Source organism: Cetorhinus maximus, chromosome 16, assembly GCF_964194155.1.
Source record: "Cetorhinus maximus chromosome 16, sCetMax3.hap1.1, whole genome shotgun sequence".
NCBI lineage: Eukaryota > Metazoa > Chordata > Chondrichthyes > Lamniformes > Cetorhinidae > Cetorhinus > Cetorhinus maximus.
Genome location: NC_135894.1, coordinates 27618140 through 27640666, shown reverse-complemented (window position 1 = coordinate 27640666; position 22527 = coordinate 27618140). Strand labels below are relative to the sequence as shown.

At 43.3% G+C, this 22527-nt stretch overlaps 1 protein-coding gene across 1 annotated transcript in view; it reads left to right on the top strand.

The window, feature by feature from the left end:
- sms (spermine synthase) overlaps nucleotides 1-22527 on the top strand; it is a 64034-nt gene that overhangs the window by 24423 nt on the left and 17084 nt on the right. The window contains exons 7-9 of the mRNA XM_078559561.1: nucleotides 3265-3360; nucleotides 8367-8481; nucleotides 15316-15395. Of these exons, the coding sequence (XP_078415687.1) occupies nucleotides 3265-3360; nucleotides 8367-8481; nucleotides 15316-15395 (291 nt within the window). The remainder of the gene's footprint in view (nucleotides 1-3264; nucleotides 3361-8366; nucleotides 8482-15315; nucleotides 15396-22527) is intronic.

The following is a 22527-nucleotide window of genomic DNA, read 5'->3' as shown; positions in this document are numbered from 1 at the left end:
ACTACTTTATGCAGAGAGTGGTAATGACCTGGAACTCGCTGCCCATGCAAGGGTGAATGTGAAAACAGTCAAAAATTTCAGAAGGAAATTGGATGGGCACTTGAAGAAAATAAATGCGCAGGGCTGTGGGGATCAGCAGGGGAATAGGTTTGACTGTATTGCCCTGCAGAGTGCCAGCATAGACTAGATAGGCTGAATGGCTGCCTTCTGTGCGATAAATAATTATAACATTCTATCCAAAATTGGCTTAGTGACAGGAGCAAAGGTTAGTGGTTGATGGGTGCTTTTGTGAATGGAAAGATGCTTCTGATGGGGTTCTACAGGCCGCTGTTCCAGGTCCCTTGCTTTTCGTGGTGTGTAATCAATGATTTTCACTTAAGTATAGAGGACATGCTTAGGAAGTTTTGTTTAGATTACATAATATCATTTGAATGGTAGTGAGGAAGAAAGCTGTAGACTGCAGGAAATTATCAATGGACTGCTCAGGTGGGCAGAAAAGTGGCAAATAGAATTCAATTTTGAGAATAAAGCATAAGGCATCCTAGGCTTTATGAATAGAGACAGAGTACACGAGCAAGGAGATTATATTGAACTTGTATAAGACACTGGTTCAGTCTCAGCTGGAGTTCTACGTCCAGTCCTGGGCGCTGCACTTTAGGAAGGATGCGATGGCATTGGAGAGAGTGCAGAAAGGATTCACAGGAATGATCCCAGGGATGAAGAACCCCAGAAATGAAGATAGTTTGGAGAATTTGGGACTTTTTTCCTTGGAGAAGAGAAGGCTCAGAAGGAGATTTGTTAGAGGTATTCAAAATCATGAGGGGTCTGGACAGAGTAGATAGAGAGAAACTGTTCCCACTCGTGAAAGCATTGAGAACAAGAGGGCACAGATTTAAGGTAACTGGCAAAAGAAGCAAAAGCGACATGAGGAAAAACCTTTTCGTGCAGCTACTGGTTAGAATTCAATTTGGAGAAGTTAAAGCATAAGGCATCCTAGGCTTTATGAATAGGGACAGAGTACAAGAGCAAGGAGGTTCTGTTGAACTTGTATAAGACACTGGTTCAGTCTCAGTATTGTGTCCAGTTCTGGGTGCTGCACTTTAAGATATGAAGGCATTGGAGAGAGTGCAGAAAAGATTCACAAGAATGGTTCCAGGGATGAGGAATTCACTGCCTGAGAGTGTGGTGGAGGCAGGTTCAATCAAAGCATTCAAAAGAGAATTAGACTGTTTTCTGAAAAGGAAGAATGTGCAGGGTTATGGGGAGAAGGTGGAAGAATGGCACTAAGTGAATTGCTCATTTGGAGAGCCAGTGCAGACATGGGCTGAATAGCAGCCTCCTGTGCTGTAACAATTCTGTGGTGAGGGGTAATGCATTTGGGGAGGACAAACAAAACAAGGGAAAACAGAAGTTTGTGAATACTGAGAAGTGTAGAAGGACAGAAAGACATTGGAGTGTATGTCCACAAATCCCAGAAAGTAGCAGGACAGGTAGATAAAGTGGTTAAGATGACAATGCAATATTTTGCTTTATTAGACGAGGCATTAAGTATAAGGCAGGGAGGTTATGTTAGAAATGTATAAAACACAAGTTAGACCACAGCTAGTGTATTGTGCCCAGTTCTGGTCACTGCATTAAAGGAAGAAGGACATGATCACACTAGAGAGGGTATGAAGGATATTTCCAAGGATGTGATGAGGAATGTAGAATTTTAGCTATTGGGGAAGGTTGCATAGTTGGGATTTCTTTGAACAGGAGAGGCTGAGGAGAGATTTGATTGAGGTGCATAAAATTATGAGGGACTGAACTAGAGTGGATAGGAAGGAGCTATTTCCATTTGCAGAGGTAAATAACCAGGGGACATAAATTTAAAGGTATTGGTAGAAGAATTAGAAGGGATTTGAAGGGAATTATTTTCACCCAGTGGGTGGTGGGGGTCTGAAATTCATTGCCTAAAAAGGTGATAGAGGCAGAAACCCTCATTGCATTTAAAAAAACACTTGGATTACATCACATCAAGTGCATATCCACAGGTCTACAGACCAATATCTGAATGTGGGGCTAGGTTGGATAACTGGTGTTCGACCAGCACAGCCACATTGGATCGAACGGCCTCTTGTGCGACGAATTTTCTATGTTCCTAATATATTGATCAGCAATGACCTAATTGAATGGCGGAAGAGATTCGAGGGGCTGAATATGGTGTTCCTGTTCTTATATTTCTAAATTTCATTTATTAAAATGCAGAGTTTGGTTTTTGTACCAAATCTTTAGGTATTGAATGCCACCATTCTACCTGTTTTTCCATGAATGAGTGCCCTTGCCAGTAACCAGCTCCATTTGCAGCATGATCAAACTTTTTGCTAATAGTTGTTATCTCCTCACATTCAGAGGTTTGAGTGAAGGGAATTGAATGGTGATAGCTGAACCTTAACATGTTATTGGCGGCTGGGAGTTCTTCTTAAATGAGAGCACTCTCCATTTGGAGAGTGCAGACCGGAGAGCTGCTGACTAGTCAGGTGCAGGGGTTGCTGCTGCCAGAGATGATAGCGATTATAATGTGCAGCATGAATCTGGAATTTGGCTTGTTAATTTGTAGTGCTGTCTGCAGAAAAAAAAGGGGAATTTTAGACCACACTGGGTTCCGAGTTCCTTCATTTTAAAAGTGTTCAAGATAGTGGCGGGGCACCAAAATGATGCAATCAGGTGATGCATTTAGCAACACTTGCATCTGTAAAGCACCTTTCATGTAGAACATCCCAGGGCATTTAACAAAGGCAGAATCAGGCAAAATGGCCACTGACAGATTTTAGGAGGGGTGAGCAAAAGCCTAATCAAAGAAGTGGGATTTAAGAATAACATCAAAGGAGGGGGGAACAGTGGAGACGCACAGAGATTTTAGGAATGCAATTCCAGTGTGGGTCTGGCAGTATTTCCAAATATCTGTTGGTGCAAGAATTGTCTGGCATGCAACAGCTTGGTTGTTTATCCAGCTCGGCTGTTGCTTCCTCCCGGGAATCTGCCAACACTGCATTGAGGAGGGTCTGAACTTCGGACAGCTAGGGGCTTTATCATAAACCATGGTCGTAGAGTGGGCCCAGTGCCCCAAACCTGGGGAGACAACTCCTCTTTTAAAAATAAAATGCCATCCAAATTGTAATGTTACTATCCTTTTATTAGTGTTTATTCAGCTATAACTTAAAAGAGCTTAATTTTTTTTGTTACTATGTTTTCAAATTCTATTCAGTTCTTCCTTAACGGAAGTTGAACATTGACCAGATGGTGATTGATGCATGTTGCAAACACATGCGCAAAACTTGTGGCGATGTTCTGGACAATTTGAAAGGAGACTGCTATCAGGTAGGCCTGCTGGCAATGCTCTTGTTTTCCCTCAACCATACAACTAGATAACTTGTGTCTGCTTAGAAGATTGGTTGTCACAACTAGGCTGGTCAAGTCTTCAGTCAACTTCATAACTGTGCTTATTGCTATGCTTTCATTCAGGTCTTGTATACTGCCTCATCAACTTAGCTTTGGTCACATTCAATCCAGTCCTCTTGCCTCCCTGGTTGCTGATCTGTAGTCATGTGGTCACCTATCTTCTGTAATCTATTCCATCACAGCCACAGATTTACTCATCTGCAGTCATGCCCCCTGCGCCTCAGCTCATTAATCTTCCTAATGTAAGCTGCTCTGTCCAGGTATAAATCCATTCCTTCGGCATTCGTTTGTCCTCTCGCAGACAGTACCTTGAATTCTGCTTGCACAACATGTTGTTAAATGTCCTACTTGTCTGCCTTAGAGTTTGGAGCCTTGTCCCTTTCAGGTTCACACTCTTGCAAACTCTTGACATCTCCCACGCTATATGCCTCTCTTCCTCCAGAAGCGACTTCTATTATTGCAGTTAATGTTATACATCCCTTAATCTCTCTCGTCCCTGCTTGTCAAGCACATGACTCCTCAAATAAATAGAGGTGATTTCCACCTCATCATGTCACACGTATTTATGCAGCTTATTTGGGTTTGATGGTTCCACCTATAACAGCAAGCAGTCTGTCACAGGTAGAGCTATTTGTGGGGGATGGGATGACCTTTTGCCCCCCCACGGCCCTCCCTATTGCTCCTAATTTCACTTTATAGCCTTCGTGTGTTTCTTTAACCCCTACACCCACCAACTTGGTTAATTTCCCACAAAAATGGAGCCCTGTATACAGTATTGATTTCTAACATCACTTGCCACATATTTTGTGGCCGTCTTCATAGTAGAAGACGCAAAGAATATCCCAGAATCTTTGGGGAACAAAGAATCTAATAGGAGCAAAGAACTTAAATGCAATTATCATCAGTAGAGTACTGGAGAAATTAATGTGACCAAAAGCTGACAAACCCATTGGACCTGATGGTCTGAATCCTAGGCTTTTAAAAGAGGTGGCTGCAGAGATAGTGGATGCACTGGTTTTGATCTTCCCAAATTTCTTGGATTCTAGAATTGTCCCCATGGATTGGAAGATGGAAAATGTAACCCCATTGTTCAAGAAAGAAGGGAGAGAGAAAACAGAGAACTGTAGGCCAGTTAGCCTGACATCAGTTGTCAGCAAAATGCTAGAATCTATTATAAGACCATAAGACATAGGAGCAGAAATTAGGCCATTCGGCCCATCGAGTCTGCTCCGCCATTCAGTCATGGCTGATAAGTTTCTCAACCCCATTCTCCCGCCTTCTCCCCGTAACCTTTGATCCCCTTACCAATCAAGAACCTATCTATCTCAGTCTTAAATATACTCAATGACCTGGCTTCCACAGCCTTCTGTGGCAATGAATTCCGTAGATTCACCACTCTCTGGCTTCTCTTCATCTCTGTTCTAAAAGGTCTTCCCCTTACTCTGAGGCTGTGCCCTCGGGTCCTAGTCTCTCCTACTAATGGAAACATCTTCCCCACGTCCACTCTATCCAGGCCTTTCAGTATTCTGTAAGTTTCAATCATATTCCCCCCTCGTCCTTCTAAACTCCATCGAGTATAGACCCAGAGTCCTCAAACATTCCTCATATGTTAAGCCTTTCATTCCTGGGATCGTTCTCGTGAACCTCCTCTGGACCCTCTCCAGGGCCAGCACATCCTTCCTGAGATATGGGGCCCAAAATTGCTCACAATATTCTAAATGTGGTCTGACCAGAGCCTTATAAAGCCTCAGCAGCACATCCCTGCTTTTATATTCTAGTCCTCTCGAAATAAATACCAACATTGCATTTGCCTTCCTAACTACCGACTCAACCTGCAAGTTAACCTTAAGAGAATCCTGCACTAGGACTCCCAAGTCCCTTTGTACTCCAGATTTCTGAATTCTCTCCCCATTTAGAAAATAGTCTGTGCCTCTGTTCTTCCTACCAAAGTGCATGACCTCACACTTCCCCACGTTGTATTCCATCTGCCACTTCTTTGCCCATTCTCCTAACCTGTCCAAATCCTTCTGCAGCCTTCCTGCCTCCTCAATACTACCTGTCCCTCCATCTATCTTTGTATCATCTGCAAACTTAGCCAGGATGCCCTCAGTTCCTTCATCTAGATCATTAATGTATAAAGTGAAAAGTTGTGGTCCCAACACTGACCCCTGCAGAACTCCACTAGTCATCGGCTGCCATCCTGAGAAGGACCCCCTTATCCCCACTCTCTGCCTCCTGCCAGACAACCAATCTTCTATCCATGCTAGTATCTTGCCTCTAACACCATGGGCTCTTATCTTACTGAGCAGCCTCCTGTGCTGCACCTTGTCAAAGGCCTTCTGGAAGGCCAAGTAGATAACATCCATTGGCTCTCCTTTGTCTAACCTACTCGTTACCTCCTCAAAGAATTCTAACAGATTTGTCAGGCATGACCTCCCCTTGATGAAACCATGCTGACTTTGCCTTATTTTACCATGCACTTCCAAGTATTCTGAAATCTCATCCTTAATAATGGACTCTAAAATCTTACCAACGACCGAGGTCAGGCTAATCGGCCTGTAATTTCCCGTCTTTTCCCTCCTTAAACAGGGGGGTTACATTAGCGATTTTCCAGTCCTATGGGACCCTCCCTGACTCCAGTGATTCCTGAAAGATCACCACTAACACCTCCACTATCTCTTCAGCTATCTCCTTCAGAACTCTGGGGTGTAATCCATCTGGTCCAGGTGATTTTTCCACCTTCAGACCTTTCAGTTTTCCTAGCACCTTCTCCTTGGTAATGGCCACCATACTCACCTCTGCCCCCCAACTGGCTTGAACTCTGGGGATGTTACTCGTGTCTTCCACCATGAAGACTGACGCAAAGTACCTATTCAGTTCCTCCGCTATTTCTTTGTTCCCCACTACTACTTCTCCAGTGTCATTTTTCAGCGGCCCAATGTCCACTTTTGCCTCTCTCTTACCCTATATGCATCTAAAAAAAACTCTTACAATCTTCTTTTATATTACTGGCTAGTTTACCCTCATATTTAATCTTCTCCCTCATTTCTTTTTTAGTTGTCCTCTGTTGGTATTTCTAGGCTTCCCAATCCCCTGGTTTCCCACTGCTCTTCGCCGCATTGTATGCTTTCTCTTTAGCTTTTATGCTGTCCCTGACTTCTCTTGTCAGCCATGGTTGCCTCGTCCTCCCTTTAGTATGCTTCTTCTTCCTAGGGATGAATTTTTGCTGTGTCTCCCAAATTACTCCTAGAAACTCCTGCCATTGCTGTTCCACTGTCTTTCCTGCTAGGCTCATCTCCCAGTCAATTCTGGCCAGCTCCTCATGCCTCTGTAGTTGCCTTTATTCAACTTTAATACCGTTATTGGGGATATAGTCACTGCTTTTATGTAAGGAAAATTGTGTTTAACAAATTAGGTTTTTAAAGTGTAATGAAGCAAGTGGGGGGAGCCAGTGGATGTTGTGTATTTGGATTTTCAGAAGGCATTTGATAAGTTGCTACACAAGAGGTTATTGCACAAGCTTAGGGTTCATGTGATTAGTTAAATATATTGGCATGGATTGAGGATTTGTTAACAGACTAATGAATGGGTCATTTTCAGAATGGTAGGCTGTAACTGATGGAGTACCACTTGGATCAGTGCTTGGACATTGGCGATTTACAATCTATATCAGTGACTCCGGTGAGGGACCTGGTTATAATATATCCAAGTTTGCTGATAATATAAAACTAGGTGGAAAAATAAGCTGTAAGCAGGACAACTGATGTCAGGCTAACTGGCCTACAGTTCTCTGTTTTCTCTCTCCCTCCTTTCTTGAACAATGGGGTTACATTTTCCACCTTCCAATCCATGGGGACAATTCTAGAATCCAAGAAATTTGGGAAGATCAAAACCAGTGCATCCACTGTCTCTGCAGCCACCTCTTCTAAAAGCCTAGGATTCAGACCATCAGGCCCAGTGGGTTTGTCAACTTTTGGTCACACTAATTTCTCCAGTACTTTTCTTTACTAATGATAATTACATTTAAGCTCTTTGCTCTTATTAGATTCTTTGTTCCCCAAAAATAAAGGGGCTGCAAAGGGTTATAAACAGATTAAAGCAAGAAAGTGGCAGTTGGACGAATGTGAGGAAGGTTTGAAATTACTGTATCCACTTTGGTAGGAATAATGGAATGGCAGAATTTTTTTAAGTGGTGAGACAGTAGTGCATGTTGGTATTCAGAGGGATTTGAATGTCCAGAAAGTTAATGTGCAGGTACAGCAAGAGGAAGATAAGTGATGTGTGGGACTTTATTGCAAGGGATTGCAGTATAAGGTGAGGAAATTTTGCTGCAATTGTACAGAGCTTTGGTAAGACCGTACGTGTAGAGTACTGTGAATAGTTTTGATTTCCTGATTTCAGGAAGGATATATTTGTCTTGGAGGGTGTAAGTCCAAGCTTGATTAGATTGGTTCATGGGATGAGTGTTGACCTATGAGGAGAGATTAAGTAGAATAAGCCTCTATTTTCTAGAGTTTAGAAGAATGTGTTAAGTTCACAGAAACATATAAAATTCTTCAAGGGCTTGACGGGGTTAATGTTGAGAGGATGTTCTCCTCTGGCTGGGGAGGACTACAGGTAATAGTCTCAGTATGAGGGCTGAGACGAGAGACTTTTTCAATCAGCGTTGTGAACCTTGGGAGTTCCCTACCCCAGAGAGCTGTGGATGCTCACTCGTTGAGTATGTTCAAGGTAGAATTATTTTTGAGAACTAAGAGAAGAGCTAAGAGAACACGTGGATCATGTAAGAAAGTGGAATTGATGTAGAAATTCAGCCATGACCTTATTGAATGGCAGAGCAGGTTTGATTTTCCGTATGGCTGACTTCTCCTATCTTTATCTTCTTGTGTTCAAAAGTGATATAACAGTGTGTCTCCATTTTTCAGGTGTTGGTTGAAGATTGCGTTCCAGTACTGAAGACATATGCTGCAGAAGGAAGGCTCTTTGATTATGTTATTAATGACCTAACAGCAGTTCCTATCTCCACATCTCCAGAAGAAGGTAAACATGTTCATCTGTCTTACACCCTTCCAGTTATTCATCTTTCAATTCTATAATTTCTTTTTAGATTGCCTACATTTATTTTATTCCAAATTGTGTCCTTGAAGAATACAAGTGGTCTTGTCTTTGTTGAAAATGGTTTAATGGTTAACCTTGCTGCAGTTGCTTATGGAAGGAGAATGTGGATACGTTCTGGTTGAGTACTGAAGCATGCTGGTGCACAAGTCTTGTGATTTTTTTTTTTCATTCATGGGATGCGGGCATCGCTGGCTGGGCCAGCATTTATTGCCCATCCCTGATTGCCCTTGGGAAGGTGGTGGTGAGCTGCTTTCATGAACTGCAGTCCATGTGGTGTAGGTACACCCACAGTACTTTTAGGAAGGGAGTTCCAGGATTTTGACCCAGCGACAGTGAAGGAATGGCGATATATTTCCAAGACAGGATGGTGAGTGGCTTGGAGGGGAAGTTCCAGGTCGTGGTATTCCCATCTATCTGCTGCCCTTGCCCTTCTAGATGATAGCGTTGTGGATTTGGAAGGTGCTGTCTAAGGAGCCTTGATGAGTCCCTGTAGTGCGTCTTGTAGATGATGCACACTGCTGCCACTGTGTGTCGGTGGTGGAAGAAATGAATGTTTGTTGAAGGGGTGCCAATCAAGTGGGCCACTTTGTCCTGGATGATGTCAAGCTTCTTGTGTTGGAGCTGCACTCATCCAGGCAAGTGGGGAGTATTCTATCACACTTGGTGGCTGCCAAGGAATGAAGTGCTCAACATATTTCTGTGTCTCCTTCAATAGATATAGGAGGTGGAATATTTGGCTGACCAGGTTAATGAGTTTTTTGTTTTGGCAACATTCAAGGACAGGCCGAGTCTCTTGTATACAGTATTGAAGAGATAGGGAGTGGCTCGCAAATCTGGTGCAGAGTGGGCAACAATACTGCAGTCATTTGCAAACTGTAGATCATATATGTCTGTGGTGGTCACGAAGTTTTGGCACGAAGGCGACTGAGGTTAAAGAGTTTTCCATCTAGGTGGTATTTAATGCACCAGAGGGCAATATATCTTTGAGGTGAATAGCCACTATCAGGTGATTGTAAATAGTATGGGGGCTATCTCAGCCTTGCTTAACATCGGCCTGGATTTTGAAGGCAACTGTTTCAGATCTCCCAATCCAAGGCAGTTGCAGTGATATTATCATGAAGCAGTTTCAGGATTGTGAAGATGTTTTTTGGGCGTCTAAATCTCTGGAGCACAATCCACAGAACCTCACGATTTACTGAGTCAAATGCTTTGGTCAGGCCCATAAATGGAATGAAGAGTCACTGGTGGTGTTCTTGACATTTTTCTCATATTTGTCTGGCAATGAAGGCCTTGGGCCAAATCTATGGAATGGCAATCACTGTTGGATTGTCACTCTGCTCCTATTTACTTGCAGTCATATTATCATGAAGCAGTTTCAGGATTGTGAAGATGTTTTTTGGGCGTCTAAATCTCTGGAGCACAATCCACAGAACCTCACGATTTACTGAGTCAAATGCTTTGGTCAGGCCCATAAATGGAATGAAGAGTCACCGGTGGTGTTCTTGACATTTTTCTCATATTTGTCTGGCAACGAAGGCCTTGGGCCAAACCTTCTATGGAATGGCAATCACTGTTGGATTGTCACTCTGCTCCTATTTACTTAATTTGCACTGGAGCTCCACAGTTCTCGCCCGGACTTCTGAACCGGGCCTTCTCAGAAATGTGGAGCACACCTGTTCTGGGAGTCGTCCTTCCATAGGGCAGGATCGTTGGGGGAAGCCATGGCACGCCTCTTCTTACCGCAATACGGCAGTTAGTGCCATAAGTTTAGAGATCCCAGAGCTACTTTGAGAAGCTACGGAGAGGAGGTAAGTGGGTGAGGGGGTAAGGTGGCAGGTAGATTGGTGAGGGGGTAGGTTGGCAGGTGGGTGAGGTGGTCAGGGGTATAGTCTGGTCGGAAGTAGTGAGGGAGTCAGTATTATATTTACCCAAGAGTTAGAACTGGTTTTAATCCTTCTAACTTTCCCTGGATAACTATTCAGGTAAGTGAGTCAAAACCATCTGATGTCTCCGACTTGAACTCAGAGTTTCAGAAGGCCCCAGAAGTAGGGGAATTATCCAACGGAAGTCCAAACTTCCCAGGCAGTTCCCAGTTAGTCAGTGCGTGGGGACTTCTGAGGGGTCCCCCAGCTCATCTTCGGGGGGTGGTGGGGGAGGGGTACGACCATCTGAAGAGCAGAAGTTCTGGGCCCATGTCAGAGGTTCCTCTGAAAGGTCTAAAGCGCCACGCTCTGGGAGGATTTCCTCAGCAACAAGTAGTAGATAATTCAGAGAATGCATGTCAGAATTTTCCTTGCTATGGCAAGTGGGAAATACCTCAATGGTTTCCACTTCATGATTTATTTCCCTTCTTGAAGATAGTGTTATTGACCAAAATGGGAGGAGTGCACAGATAATTCTAGCCCCACTTCTCCACAGGTCGTAACAATAGTTTAAATGTTTAATTCACCCACAAAACTGGCCAGTTGTTTCCTTTGATACTGTTATTCCCAGCATAAAAAGACTCTAACCAGCCTTCTTTCAGTAAACACACAAAAAATGTATTTACTATAAAACAAACTACCTTTTTAAGAAAAGTTATAAAACACCATTTCAAAACATATAGGAAAAATATATGCAAATATACAAAAAGTTTAAACATGCACTCACCCATTCTTTCTCATTATACAGAATCTCTGTATAGGTTCTGGTCTTTTGAGTTCTATTATATTATATTGATTTATTATGAAACAAGCTACCTTTTTAAGAAAACAAGTTAATAAACTGGTTAACAGACAAGTTGTAGTTTAGAAATGTAACAATTTTCCCCTTTTTAATAAAACAGATATTCGAAACCCCGTACACACACAAACAGGATAAAACGCACAGTCCTCTGTGGAGGCTGGGGTATGGGAAAATATCTTTTAAAAGGATAAAATTTGAGACCTCAACACTGTTGATCTAACAGAATTCTGGTCACAATAGATCTAGAAGTTCTTTCCGGCTACTGTTTTGGTGAAACTGTCCTTGATGACTCTTGCTTATCATAACTTTGCGAACTCTCAAAAAAGATGAGTTATCCTGATGAGACATTTCTGAGGAAAGTTTAACACAAAGTTGGGGCAGAGAGAGAGAGGGAAAGAGAGTCTTTTTCTTGCTGTCTGCTTCTAAGGCACACCCATACACACACTGCCTGAGAGTTTTAACAACTAAGATGTTCAAAGAATACTTCTCTTGAGCTAGGTGTTTTTAACCAATCAGCAAGAGTCTTTAGTCTGGCAACAGCAGTTCTTTATTAATTTAGGTATCCAAAGTATATCTTCCCTCTCCATGTGTTCGCTGTTGGACATCTATCTTGACCCGTGGTTTCTTGACGAATGGTATATTCGCAGCCCCAAATTAATATTGCAAACTTTGAAAAATTCCTCGTCCAAAATTCAATGTCCCTCAGATTTTCCAAAAAGCAGGTTCCTCAATAGTTACAGTTGTCATATTCCTGAAGTTAGAGGGACAGGGGAGTTCTTTTTCCTGCCAAATCCGTCGGATGAGAGTATGGAGTCTTGATGTGAGCTAAAGCCCACCAGCTTTGAAGATCTCAGCTGGAATACCATCAGAGCAATGAGCTTTGTTGCTTTTCATCTGTTTGATTGCTTGTTGCAGCTCTCCCAGCCACGGTGGTTCACCAATGGGTTCTACCACCGTATGGGAGGATAGCCTGGAGAGTATCAGTGGCCACTGTGGATTCACAGTTGAGTTGTTGGAATTGTTCTTCGCAGTGTTTACGGATGGCATTGTTATCCTTAAGAAGAGACACATCATCTTGTGAGTAAAGGGGATTTTGCCCATTTGACCTTGGTCTATAGATGGCCCTGGTGGCTTCAAAAAGACTTTGCATGTCATGACAGTCAGCATATTGTTGGATCCTTTGGGTTTTCTCTTCCCAACATCAATCTCCCAGATTTGTCTTGATTTGCGGCCATGAGTTGTTCTGCCAGGCAATGATGGCTGCTCACTTTTCACCCAGGAGGTCACACATGTCAGCATAGTTTTCATTGAGCCAGTCCTGATGACGACAATGCTCATACCCAATCGCCTGGACACAGGACTGTAGTACAGCTGACTTTGTTTGATCCCACTGTCCAGGAATTGAGTTGGATGCGTGAAGATTTTCCAGTTTGGTTGTGGGTTGCAGTTGGAATTCCTCTCTTTGCTTGGGCTGCTTTAGGGCTCTTGGACCTTTAGTTCTTGTGGCATCTTGGTGCTAGGTAGATGTTCATCACCAATCAAACAAGTTGATGATCTGTCCAGCACGCATCAGTTCCCCATATGCATCGAGTGATACAGATACCACCTAGGTCTCCCACCTAGGTCTCCCACCTAGGTCTCCCACCTAGGTCTCCCACCTAGGTCTCCCACCTAGGTCTCCCACCTAGGTCTCCCACCTAGGTCTCCCACCTAGGTCTCCCACCTAGGTCTCCGACTCAAACAATGACATAATCCAACAGGTGCCAGTGCTTTGATCTAGGATGTGGCAGAAGAGAGTGTATGTTATAATGAAGCTCTGCTGAGCACACTTTATCAGGAGGATGCCATTTCCTTTGGCTTTTCCCCACCCCGTTTTCCCCAATGGTTCCGCTCCAGTCACCAGAGTTACGGCCAACCCTGACATTAAAGTCTCGCAGAAGAATGATCTTTTCTTGTTTCGGGGTGAGGACTTTCATCAAGGTCAGAATAGAACTTTTCCTTAACACCTTCATTGGAGTCAAAGGTCAGGACATAAGTGCCGATGACGGTGGTCTGTTGGTTACTGCTGAGCTGTAGGTGAAGTGTCATGAGCCCTTCGTATATACAGTTGGGGAGTTCTGGCACTGCATCCAGGATCCTATTCCAGATTGGAAAACCAAGTCTGTGGATATGAGGGTTGCAGCCAGTCTTTCCTTTCCAATAGAAAGTGTGTACTCCTCCTTGTTCCTTCAACTGCTCCTCCCAGGAAGGCGGGTCTCACTGAGGGGACAGCAATGTCAATTTGGAGTCTTGATAGTTCACGTGATACGATTGCGTTCTTCTTTCTAGACAGTCACTCCTGAGATTATCCAAGTCTGAGTTAGGATTTGTGCAGCAGTCAACGCAGAGTTAAATTGAATGAATTTGAAGCTATTAATCCATGTTAGAATCAGTTATATTTTTGTGACTATAAATTATTATGAACAATGTATGTTAAACACCAATTTTCTATTAATTACTGAGTTGCAGTTTCCTGTATTTGGAACAAATTTTTTCGTATTGAGCACTGTGGTCCTGTGTGCCTCAGCTGTGACAATTTTATCTTTCCCATTGAATCTGAAGGTTGCATCAGAATTCCAGCTTTGTAGTGTGGCGTTGGTTGCAATTTATGGGTCCACCCCCATATATCTGTTTCCCTACTTCACTTGTTCAATTGGTCATACTTGAGTATCCCCATCAAGTAGGGACGAAACCCTCCCACTGAGTGTTAGCAAGCCATTTGACCATATGGGGCATCACCATCTGAGCTCTATCCCAACATTCTCACACATGCCAATCCCTGCAGGCCTCACAGGATGATGATCAGGCGTAGGGACTTTGGCTGTTTTTATTTATTATTTCACCACCTCTTTAACTTGGTCCCATCCACTGGCCTCACTGAGATTAGCTAACTTGGCACATGTCGCAGATGGCTCCTTGAATCCTCCTGGTCTGAATGGCTCAGGTGCTTACTGAGTCAGTGGGAAGGATGTAGCCCTCTCCTGTCCTGCAGCCTCTGCTTTCATCATTATTTGCGGAGGTGCTGCTGTTTTGCTGGCTGACCGAGCCAGGTCTAAAGTAAGCAGAGTCTTCCCTAATTGGGCAGCTTGTACAGGTCTGTAAATATTTACAGTTCAGCTTAGCATTAGGATGGATGGTATCAATTCAGCATCTCTGGTTTCTTCTGAATGGAAAATCTACCAGAGCTTGGGTGTTTGAAGTAAGCTTTGTGCACCTCCCGGTAACTGCTGTACTGAGGGAACTTAAGTACATGCGAACATAAGAACTAGAAGCAGGGCTAGGCCATTTTTCCCCTCCAGAGCTTAGGGCCCAAGCAATTGAAGGCAAGGCTGCCAATGGTGGAGCGGTAAAAATCGAGGATGCAGAAGAGCTAAAATTGGAGAAATGCAGTGATCTTGGCGGGTTGTATCACTGGAGGAGTTAACAGATACAAGGAGGGGCAAAGCATGGAGGGATTTGAGAACAAGAATGAGAATTTTAAAATAAAGGTGTTGCCAGGCCAGGAGCCAATGTAAGTTGGCAAGCACGGAGGTAATGGGAGAATGGGATTTGGTGTGAATAAGGACACGGGCAGCAGAGTTTTGGATGAGTTTATGGAGGGAAGGTGGATGTTAGCTGCGAGAGCATTAGAATAGTCAAGACTAGAGATAGCTAAGGCCTGGACAAGGGTTTCAGCAGCAGATGGGCTGAGGCAGAGGTAGAAATGGGTGATAATATGAAGGTGGAAGGTGATGGGAAGGAGTTGAGGCTGGAAACTCAAGTCGGTCAGAAAGGATGCTGAGGTTGCAGATGGTCTGCTTCAGCCTTAATCATTGGCCAGGGAAGGGAGATGGAGTCAGTGGCTGGGGAACAGAGCTTTTGTGATCTGTTGTGGTTGATAATTCCGGCTTTTATTTTGTCTTTGCCTTTTGATTGTGCTTTAATAAACCCGAACCTTTAGGAAATTTAAAAAAAAATATTGTCACAAGGTAACACATCTCTTTCTGCCCCCAGAGTCAACGTGGGATTTTTTGCGACTTATTCTCGACCTTGCTGTGAAGGTTTTGAAACCCACTGGGAAGTATTTTACACAGGTAGGGCTGTCTTGCTTTTCCCATTCTGTTCTGACCATTGAGCCTTGTGTGTGTTTTGTACATATATGAATAAAGTTGATAGAAGGAATTTATTGGATGCGTGAAGTTGTTTTCTGTTAATGGTAGGAGTGTTCAGGAGAGGGATGCTCCAACAAAATGTTCTCATTTCACCCTTATTAGGGGTACAGTCCTGGAGTTTGTGCTCGATTATGCTAGTTTATTCAATACTGCAATCCCTGAGATAATGGTGTAACAAAAAATTGCACCCAGGACAATTCTAATTTCCGCAATCTTTCACACTAGTTTTAATAACATTGCATATATCCCCACAGCCCCACGTAAAATTTGCCCTCGTCTCCCTCCAGGGTAAATTAATCACACTGGGAGTTCACATTAATTGCGTTGGTTTGCAGACCTCCAAGGAGACTTCAAAAATTAAGATTTTGGTAACAAGGGCATTAATAGGTTCTGGATGCGTTCAGTAATTTAAAATCTGGACACTTCCACAGGTGATGGATTGACACTTTTCAATAAGGCTAACATTTGCACCCAAAATGGAAACTCTACCCCCATAGGGTTCACGCCTTTGCCTTGGTCTATCTTGTCAGTTGCCTTCAATAGAATCATGCCACCACAAGAACGGCTCTTGAGTGGCCAGATCACTAGTGTTCACCTTTCAGCACAGCACTTCTACAGGCGAGGGCCTGAAGGTATGCTCTGAAACTTGATTACCTTCTCGCATTACCTTTTAACAAATTGTTCTTAATTACCTACCGGTTTAACTTTTTAACCAAAGAATTACCATTGTTTTTGCTCCCCTTCTCTCATCCCTGTATTATTTACGTAACAGAACATAGATAGTGAAACGAACGGCGCCTTTTCTGTTTCTATTGAGATGGTAATTCTGGTGCATATCTAGGCACCAGTGGTCCATGCTTCTAATTAGACACACAGTAATGATCTTTTGGTGTGTTGGTTTGTTTTGTTCAAAGTTTTGATGATCCACAGTAGTGGGAAATAGCTTATCACTGTAACTTACACACTAAGGGCTTCTAGTCTCAAATGGCTACCATCAGAGGCAGCGACTAGACTGCAAGAGCAGTGGGAACTGCAGAACCCAAAGAGAAATTACCTGAAATTCTCTGAGCATTTATTCTGTCTCAGGTGGTAGACACTGAGATACATCATTGCAAGATTTTCATTCACAGAGTTTATAAGTCAGATTGGACTAAGCTTGTACAGAGGTTTATTTTACCATTGTAGTTCCCGCGACTGCACTGGAACAAGAAGTCATCGTTGTGGCGACTGCCCAGTTTGCTGTGCGCCCCCGCCAACCCCGCTCGTCACTTTGCACGGGAAGCGAGGCGGTGAGTGGGGCAGCGAGCAGGACGGCGAGTGAGGTGGTGAGGGGTTGGGAATGGAGCAGTGATCGGCTGGCATCTAAAACAGTCTTCGTTGATGCAGGCAGCTACTGTGGCATTGCTGACAGTGTTGTCACGGGGACTGCAGCAAACACAGCCTTTTTTTTAACTGAGTGCTCCAGAGAGGCCATTTACATGCAATGCAGCTAGTGTGCACCAGGTGGCTGTCAGTCCACACAGTAATGTTGAGTGAGACATCTTGGGATTTACAACCAAAACTTCTGAACACTGTGTGCATGTCATATAGTTATGTTTGCTTTGCTATCTTAAGTTCATAGATACATGGTCAACTTCTATATATCATAAGAACATAAGAAATAGGAGCAGGAGTAGGCCATTTGGCCCCTTAAGCCTGCCCCACCATTCAATAAGATCATGGCTGATCTGTCCCAAACTCCTCTTTGTGCCAGCTCCTCATAGCCCTCAACTCCCTGATATTTCAAAAACCTATCCACCTCCTCTTTAAATACTTCAGTGATCTAGCCTCCACAACTCTCTGGGGTAGAGAATTCCAGACATTCACTCCCTCTGAGAGAAGAAATTCCATCGCATGTCAATTTTAAATGAGTGCCCCCTTATTCTGTAACTCTGTCCCCTAGTTCGAGATTCCCCCACTAGTGGAAACACCTTCTCAACATTTACCCTGTCAAGCCCCCTCAGAATCTTGTACATTTCAATAAGATCACTCCTCATTCTTCTAAACTCTAATGAATAAAGGCCTAACCTGTTTAGCCATTCTTGATAAGTCAACCCCTTCATCCCAAGAATCAGCCTAATTAATCACTTTTGAATTGCCTTCAATGCCAGTATATATTTCTTAAATATGAGGACCAAAACTGTATACAGTACTCCAGGTATGGCCTCACCAACACCCTGTACAGTTGTAACAAGACTTCTCTTTTTAAACTCCAACCCCTTAGCAATACAGGCCAAAATTCCATTTGCCGCCTTAATTACTTGCTGCACCTGCATGCTAACTTTTTGTGTTTCATGCACCAGAACACCCAGATCTCTCTGTGCTGCACTTTTTAGGAGCCTCTCTCCATTTAAATAATACTCCGCCTTTTGATTCTTCCTACCAAAGTGTATGACCTCACACTTTCCTACACTAAACTCCATCTGCTAACCTATCTATATCCCCTTTCAGATTTCTTGTGTCCCCATCACAACGTGCCCTCCCACTTATTTTTGTATCGAGCAAATTTGGATACATTGTGCTTGATGGCTGACCCAGACATGATGGGCTGGAGGGCCTGTTTCTGTGTTGTATAACTCTGACTCTATGACTTTATTACACTCTGCCCCCTCCTCCAAGTCATTAATATAGATGGTAAATAATTGAGGCCCTAGGACTGATCCTTAACTCGACTAGTTACGTCTTTCCAACCTGAAAAAGACCCATTAATCCAGACTCTGTCTTCTGTGTGTTAACCAATCCTCAGTCCATGCTAATACATTACCCATATTGATGTTTGATTATTTTTATTCACGTTACATTTTGCAAAGTGTTTGAAAATAAAGGCCTATCTGCCTGCTTGGAAGAATGTAAAAGATCCCATGGCACTATTTCAAACAAGAGCAGGGCAGTTTTCCTCAGTGCCATTATCTGGTCGTTATCCTATTGCTGTTTGTGGGGCCTTGCTATGTGCTGCATTTGTCGCATTACATCAGCGATTACATTTCAAAAGTACTTCATTGGCTGTAAAGCACTTTGGGGCATCCTGAGAGAGGTGCTGAGGTGGAAAGTCTTTACTGAGACAAATCTTTGTGTAGCTAAAGGTGACAATAGTACAAACTCCACATTCAGTTATGATATTGGTGGGCGTAGTCTGTGTGAGTGGCTATATCCAAGCACTGAATAAATGAAAAATGTTTACGACACGCTGTCATGCCAGGAGGCAGATACGATAAATCTCTGTCACTATTAGTTTGAATATTGCTGAAAAGAGAGACATGTCGAATCTTTTCGTTTTGCGCTCATCAGGACCAACAGGAATGCCAAATTTCAAAGGATCACAATTTATACTACAGGAGAAAAGGATGCTGATTGGTAGGCCCAATTATCTTGCTGCTGGGTCTGCCTCATTTATACTGCGGACTTTATTGACAGCAGTGGATAACTGTCTTGAGTTCAAATCCCACCCAGGAAAGCTGTAAGATTGAATTCAATACATCTAGTTACTTATGGACAGGCATCAGGAAAAAACACTTGAAGCTGCCTTGTGCTGTAAAAATCCACCTGGTTCATGAATGTCCCTTGGTTTTGAAACCTGCCACACCCTTACCTAGTCTGACCTGTTTGTCACTCCCATCCCATGCAACATGGTTTGCTCGTAATGCCCTCTGATGAGGCTTGACAAGTCAGATGTACAAACAGTTGCTTCAAAAGCTTGTTTAACAGCCTCTTATCACAGTAAGAGCTGGGTAACCAATGTGATCTTGCCAGCAATACCTGCAACCACAGAATTTAAATTAGGTGCTGGGAGATTGGGTTTCGGCCATGATTATATCACAGAACAGCTGCGATCAACTCTGATTATATTACAGAACAGGAGCGTGCTGGGTGGTTACTGCACAAAAGAGCTCATGGTGTAGGGGGTACCATATTATGGATAGAGGACTGGTTGGCTAACCGGAAACAGAGCCAGGATAAATGGGCCATTTTTAGGTTGGGAAGATGTAACTAGTGGAGTGCCGCAGGGATCAGTGCTGGGGCTGCAACTATTTACAATCTATATCAATGACTTGGATGAAGGGACCAATGTATGGTTGCCATATTTGTTGATGACACAAAAATAGAAAAGTAAATTGTGAGGAGGACATCGCTACAAAGCGATTTAGATGGGTTAAATGAATGGGCAAAAAATTGGCAGATAGAGTATAATGTGGGAAAATGTGAGCTCGTCCACTTTGGCAGGAAGATTAGAAAAGCGGTATATTAGTTAAATGGAGAGAGATTACAGAACTCGATGGTACAGAGAGATCTGGCTGTCCTGGTACTTTTTAAAAATTCTGTTATGATCCTCAGCTGAGGTTACTACTGGACAAGCCTGGTCCCAGGGTGGAACCCAGCTCGATAGATCCTGACTTTTATTTGTTCATTTAGATATGTGGAGAGGGGCTACTGAACAGAGGCATAGGAGTCTAATGAACTTTTAACAAAAGTGTAAAACATTTATTCAACAAGGAAAGATGAACAAAATACAATACTCCTTCACCCACAACTATACCTTTACAGATATGTACAGATTCGTAAGAATAACGCAAGTTACAAAGCTATCTTATACTTTAATGTTCACAGGAAGTACACAGCCCATGTAAACCAATAGGTACCCTATGGTCAGACTCACCACACTCTGAAACCAAGTGACAGATGCCACCTCAACCAGATGCTATATGGATCTCTCCTCAACTCGCGTCCCCAGATGCTTGTCACATCGTGAGTCAAACAGTCTCACTGAACCCTGTCTTTCACACGAAGGCTTCCAATCTCCACTCTCCAAGAACTCGCCTTGGAATCTTCTCCCAAACCGACGCTTTCTCTCAGACGCCTTCCACAAAGGTTCACCTTCAGGGTTTCGAACTCTCCTTCCGATGTTCCTCTTCCCAGGGTCACCACATGTATTCAAGCTGTCTTTCACATGCTCTCCCTCCCTGATTCAGCCATCAAAAGTATACCACTACTTCACATGCCCATAGCAAAGAGTTAGACTTTCAGCCGTCTCTTTGGACCTTCTGGCCTCCTGTAAGCTGTTCTCACTTTAAATCTGCTTTCCGCGGCTTTTGTCTCTTTAAATCTGAAGCTTGGATCCTTTCTCTGCCCCTCACTCTTAACTTCATTAATGGGGCCGTTTCCAAGTTCCTGTCTGTCCTTTGACTAGAAGGCCTGCTTGGGACTTTATCCTGTTTCACTCCCCTGGATTATTGGGTTCTTTTGGGAAATCTGCTCTCACTCTGAAGTTCCCTCTCCCAGTGTCCAGTGTCTCTGGATTCCTGGCTTCAAACTGAACTACAAACTGCTGTTTCTTTAGTTTTTCTGTGTGTGTCTATGGGAGGGACCTGCCTCACTGGACCCCAGTTGCTAGGCAATAGCTCAGTTTCTCTACTCTTGTTTGCTTAACTTAGCTGCCATAGTTGTAAAACTCTCATTAGAAATGTAGACACCTTTTAAAGTGAAACTGAAACTCGAATTTGACCTTCCTTAACACACAGATACAGAAATACAAATCAAACTTAAACATTAAAGCTCAAACTCATTCCTAATACCCAGAAATACCAATTTAACTTACCTAAACTATTTCTATTTCCTAACAATTCATCCATGGGAAGTGAACTTCGCTGGCTAGGCCAGCACTTATTGCCCATCCTTAATTGCCCTTGAGAAGGTGGCGATGGTGGTGTACTTCCTTCTTGAACTGCTGCAGTCCATGTGATGGAGGAGCACCCACAGTCCTGTTAGGAAGGGAGTTCCAGGATTTTGACCCAGTGACACTGGACACTTAAAGGAGCTCAAGGCAATCGGAAAGAGCATGGTTCTGTGAAAGGAAAATCATGTTTAAGCAATTTATTGGAGTTTTTTGAAGGAGCAACGTGCACAGTGGATGAAGGGGAACCTGCAGATGTACTGTACTTGAATTTCCAGAAGGCATTTGATAAGGTGCGACATCAAAGGTTACTATGGAAAATAAAAGCGCATGGTGTAGTGGGTAACATATTAGCAGAGATGGAAGATTGGCTGGCAGAAAGCAGAGAGTGTGCATAAATGGGTCTTTTTTGGATTGGCAGGATGTGACGAGTGGAGTCCCGCAGGGGTCTGTACTGGGGCCTCAACTTCTTACGATTTACATCAATGACTTGGATGAGGGAAGTAAAGACATGGTAGCTAAATTTGCAGATGACACAAAGATAGGTAGGAAAGTGTGTTGTGAAGAGGACATGAGGTTGCAGATGGATATAGATAGGTCGAGTGAGTGGGCAAAGATCTGGCAAATGGAGTTTAATGTGGGGAAAATGTGAAGTTGTTCACTTTGGCAGGAAGAACAAAAACGCAGAGTATTACTTAAATGGAGAATGGCTGCATAATTCTGAGGTGCAGAGGGATCTAGGTGCTCTAGAAAAATGAATCTCAAAAAATTAATATGCAGAAACAGCTAGTAATTAAGAAGGCTAATGGAATGCTATCCTTTATTACGAGAGGGATTGAACATAAAAGTAAGAATGTTATGTTTTAGTTATACAGGTCATTGGTGAGACTGTACCTCGAATACTGTGGGCAGGTTTGGTCTCCTTATTTAAGGAAGGATGTAAATGCATTGGAGGCGGTTGAAAGAAGGTTCACTAGATTGGTACCTGGAATGAGTGGGTTGTCTTATGAGGAAAGAGTGGACAGACTGGGCTTCTTTCCGCTGGAGTTTAGAAGAGTGAGGGATGACTTGATTGAAGTATACAGGATTCTGAACAGCCTTGACAAGATGGACGTCGAAAGGATGTTTTGTTTTGTGGGTGAGTCCAGAACTGTTTTAAAATTAGGGGCCACCATTTTAGGACAATGATGAGCAATTTTTTCTCTCAGGGTTGTGCAACTTTGGAACTCTGTGCCTCAGAAGGTGGTGGAGGCGGGATCAGAGAATATTTTTAAGGCTGAGGTAGATAGATTCTTGTTAGGCAAGGAAATCAAAGGTTATCAGAGTTAGATGAGAATGTAGAAATCG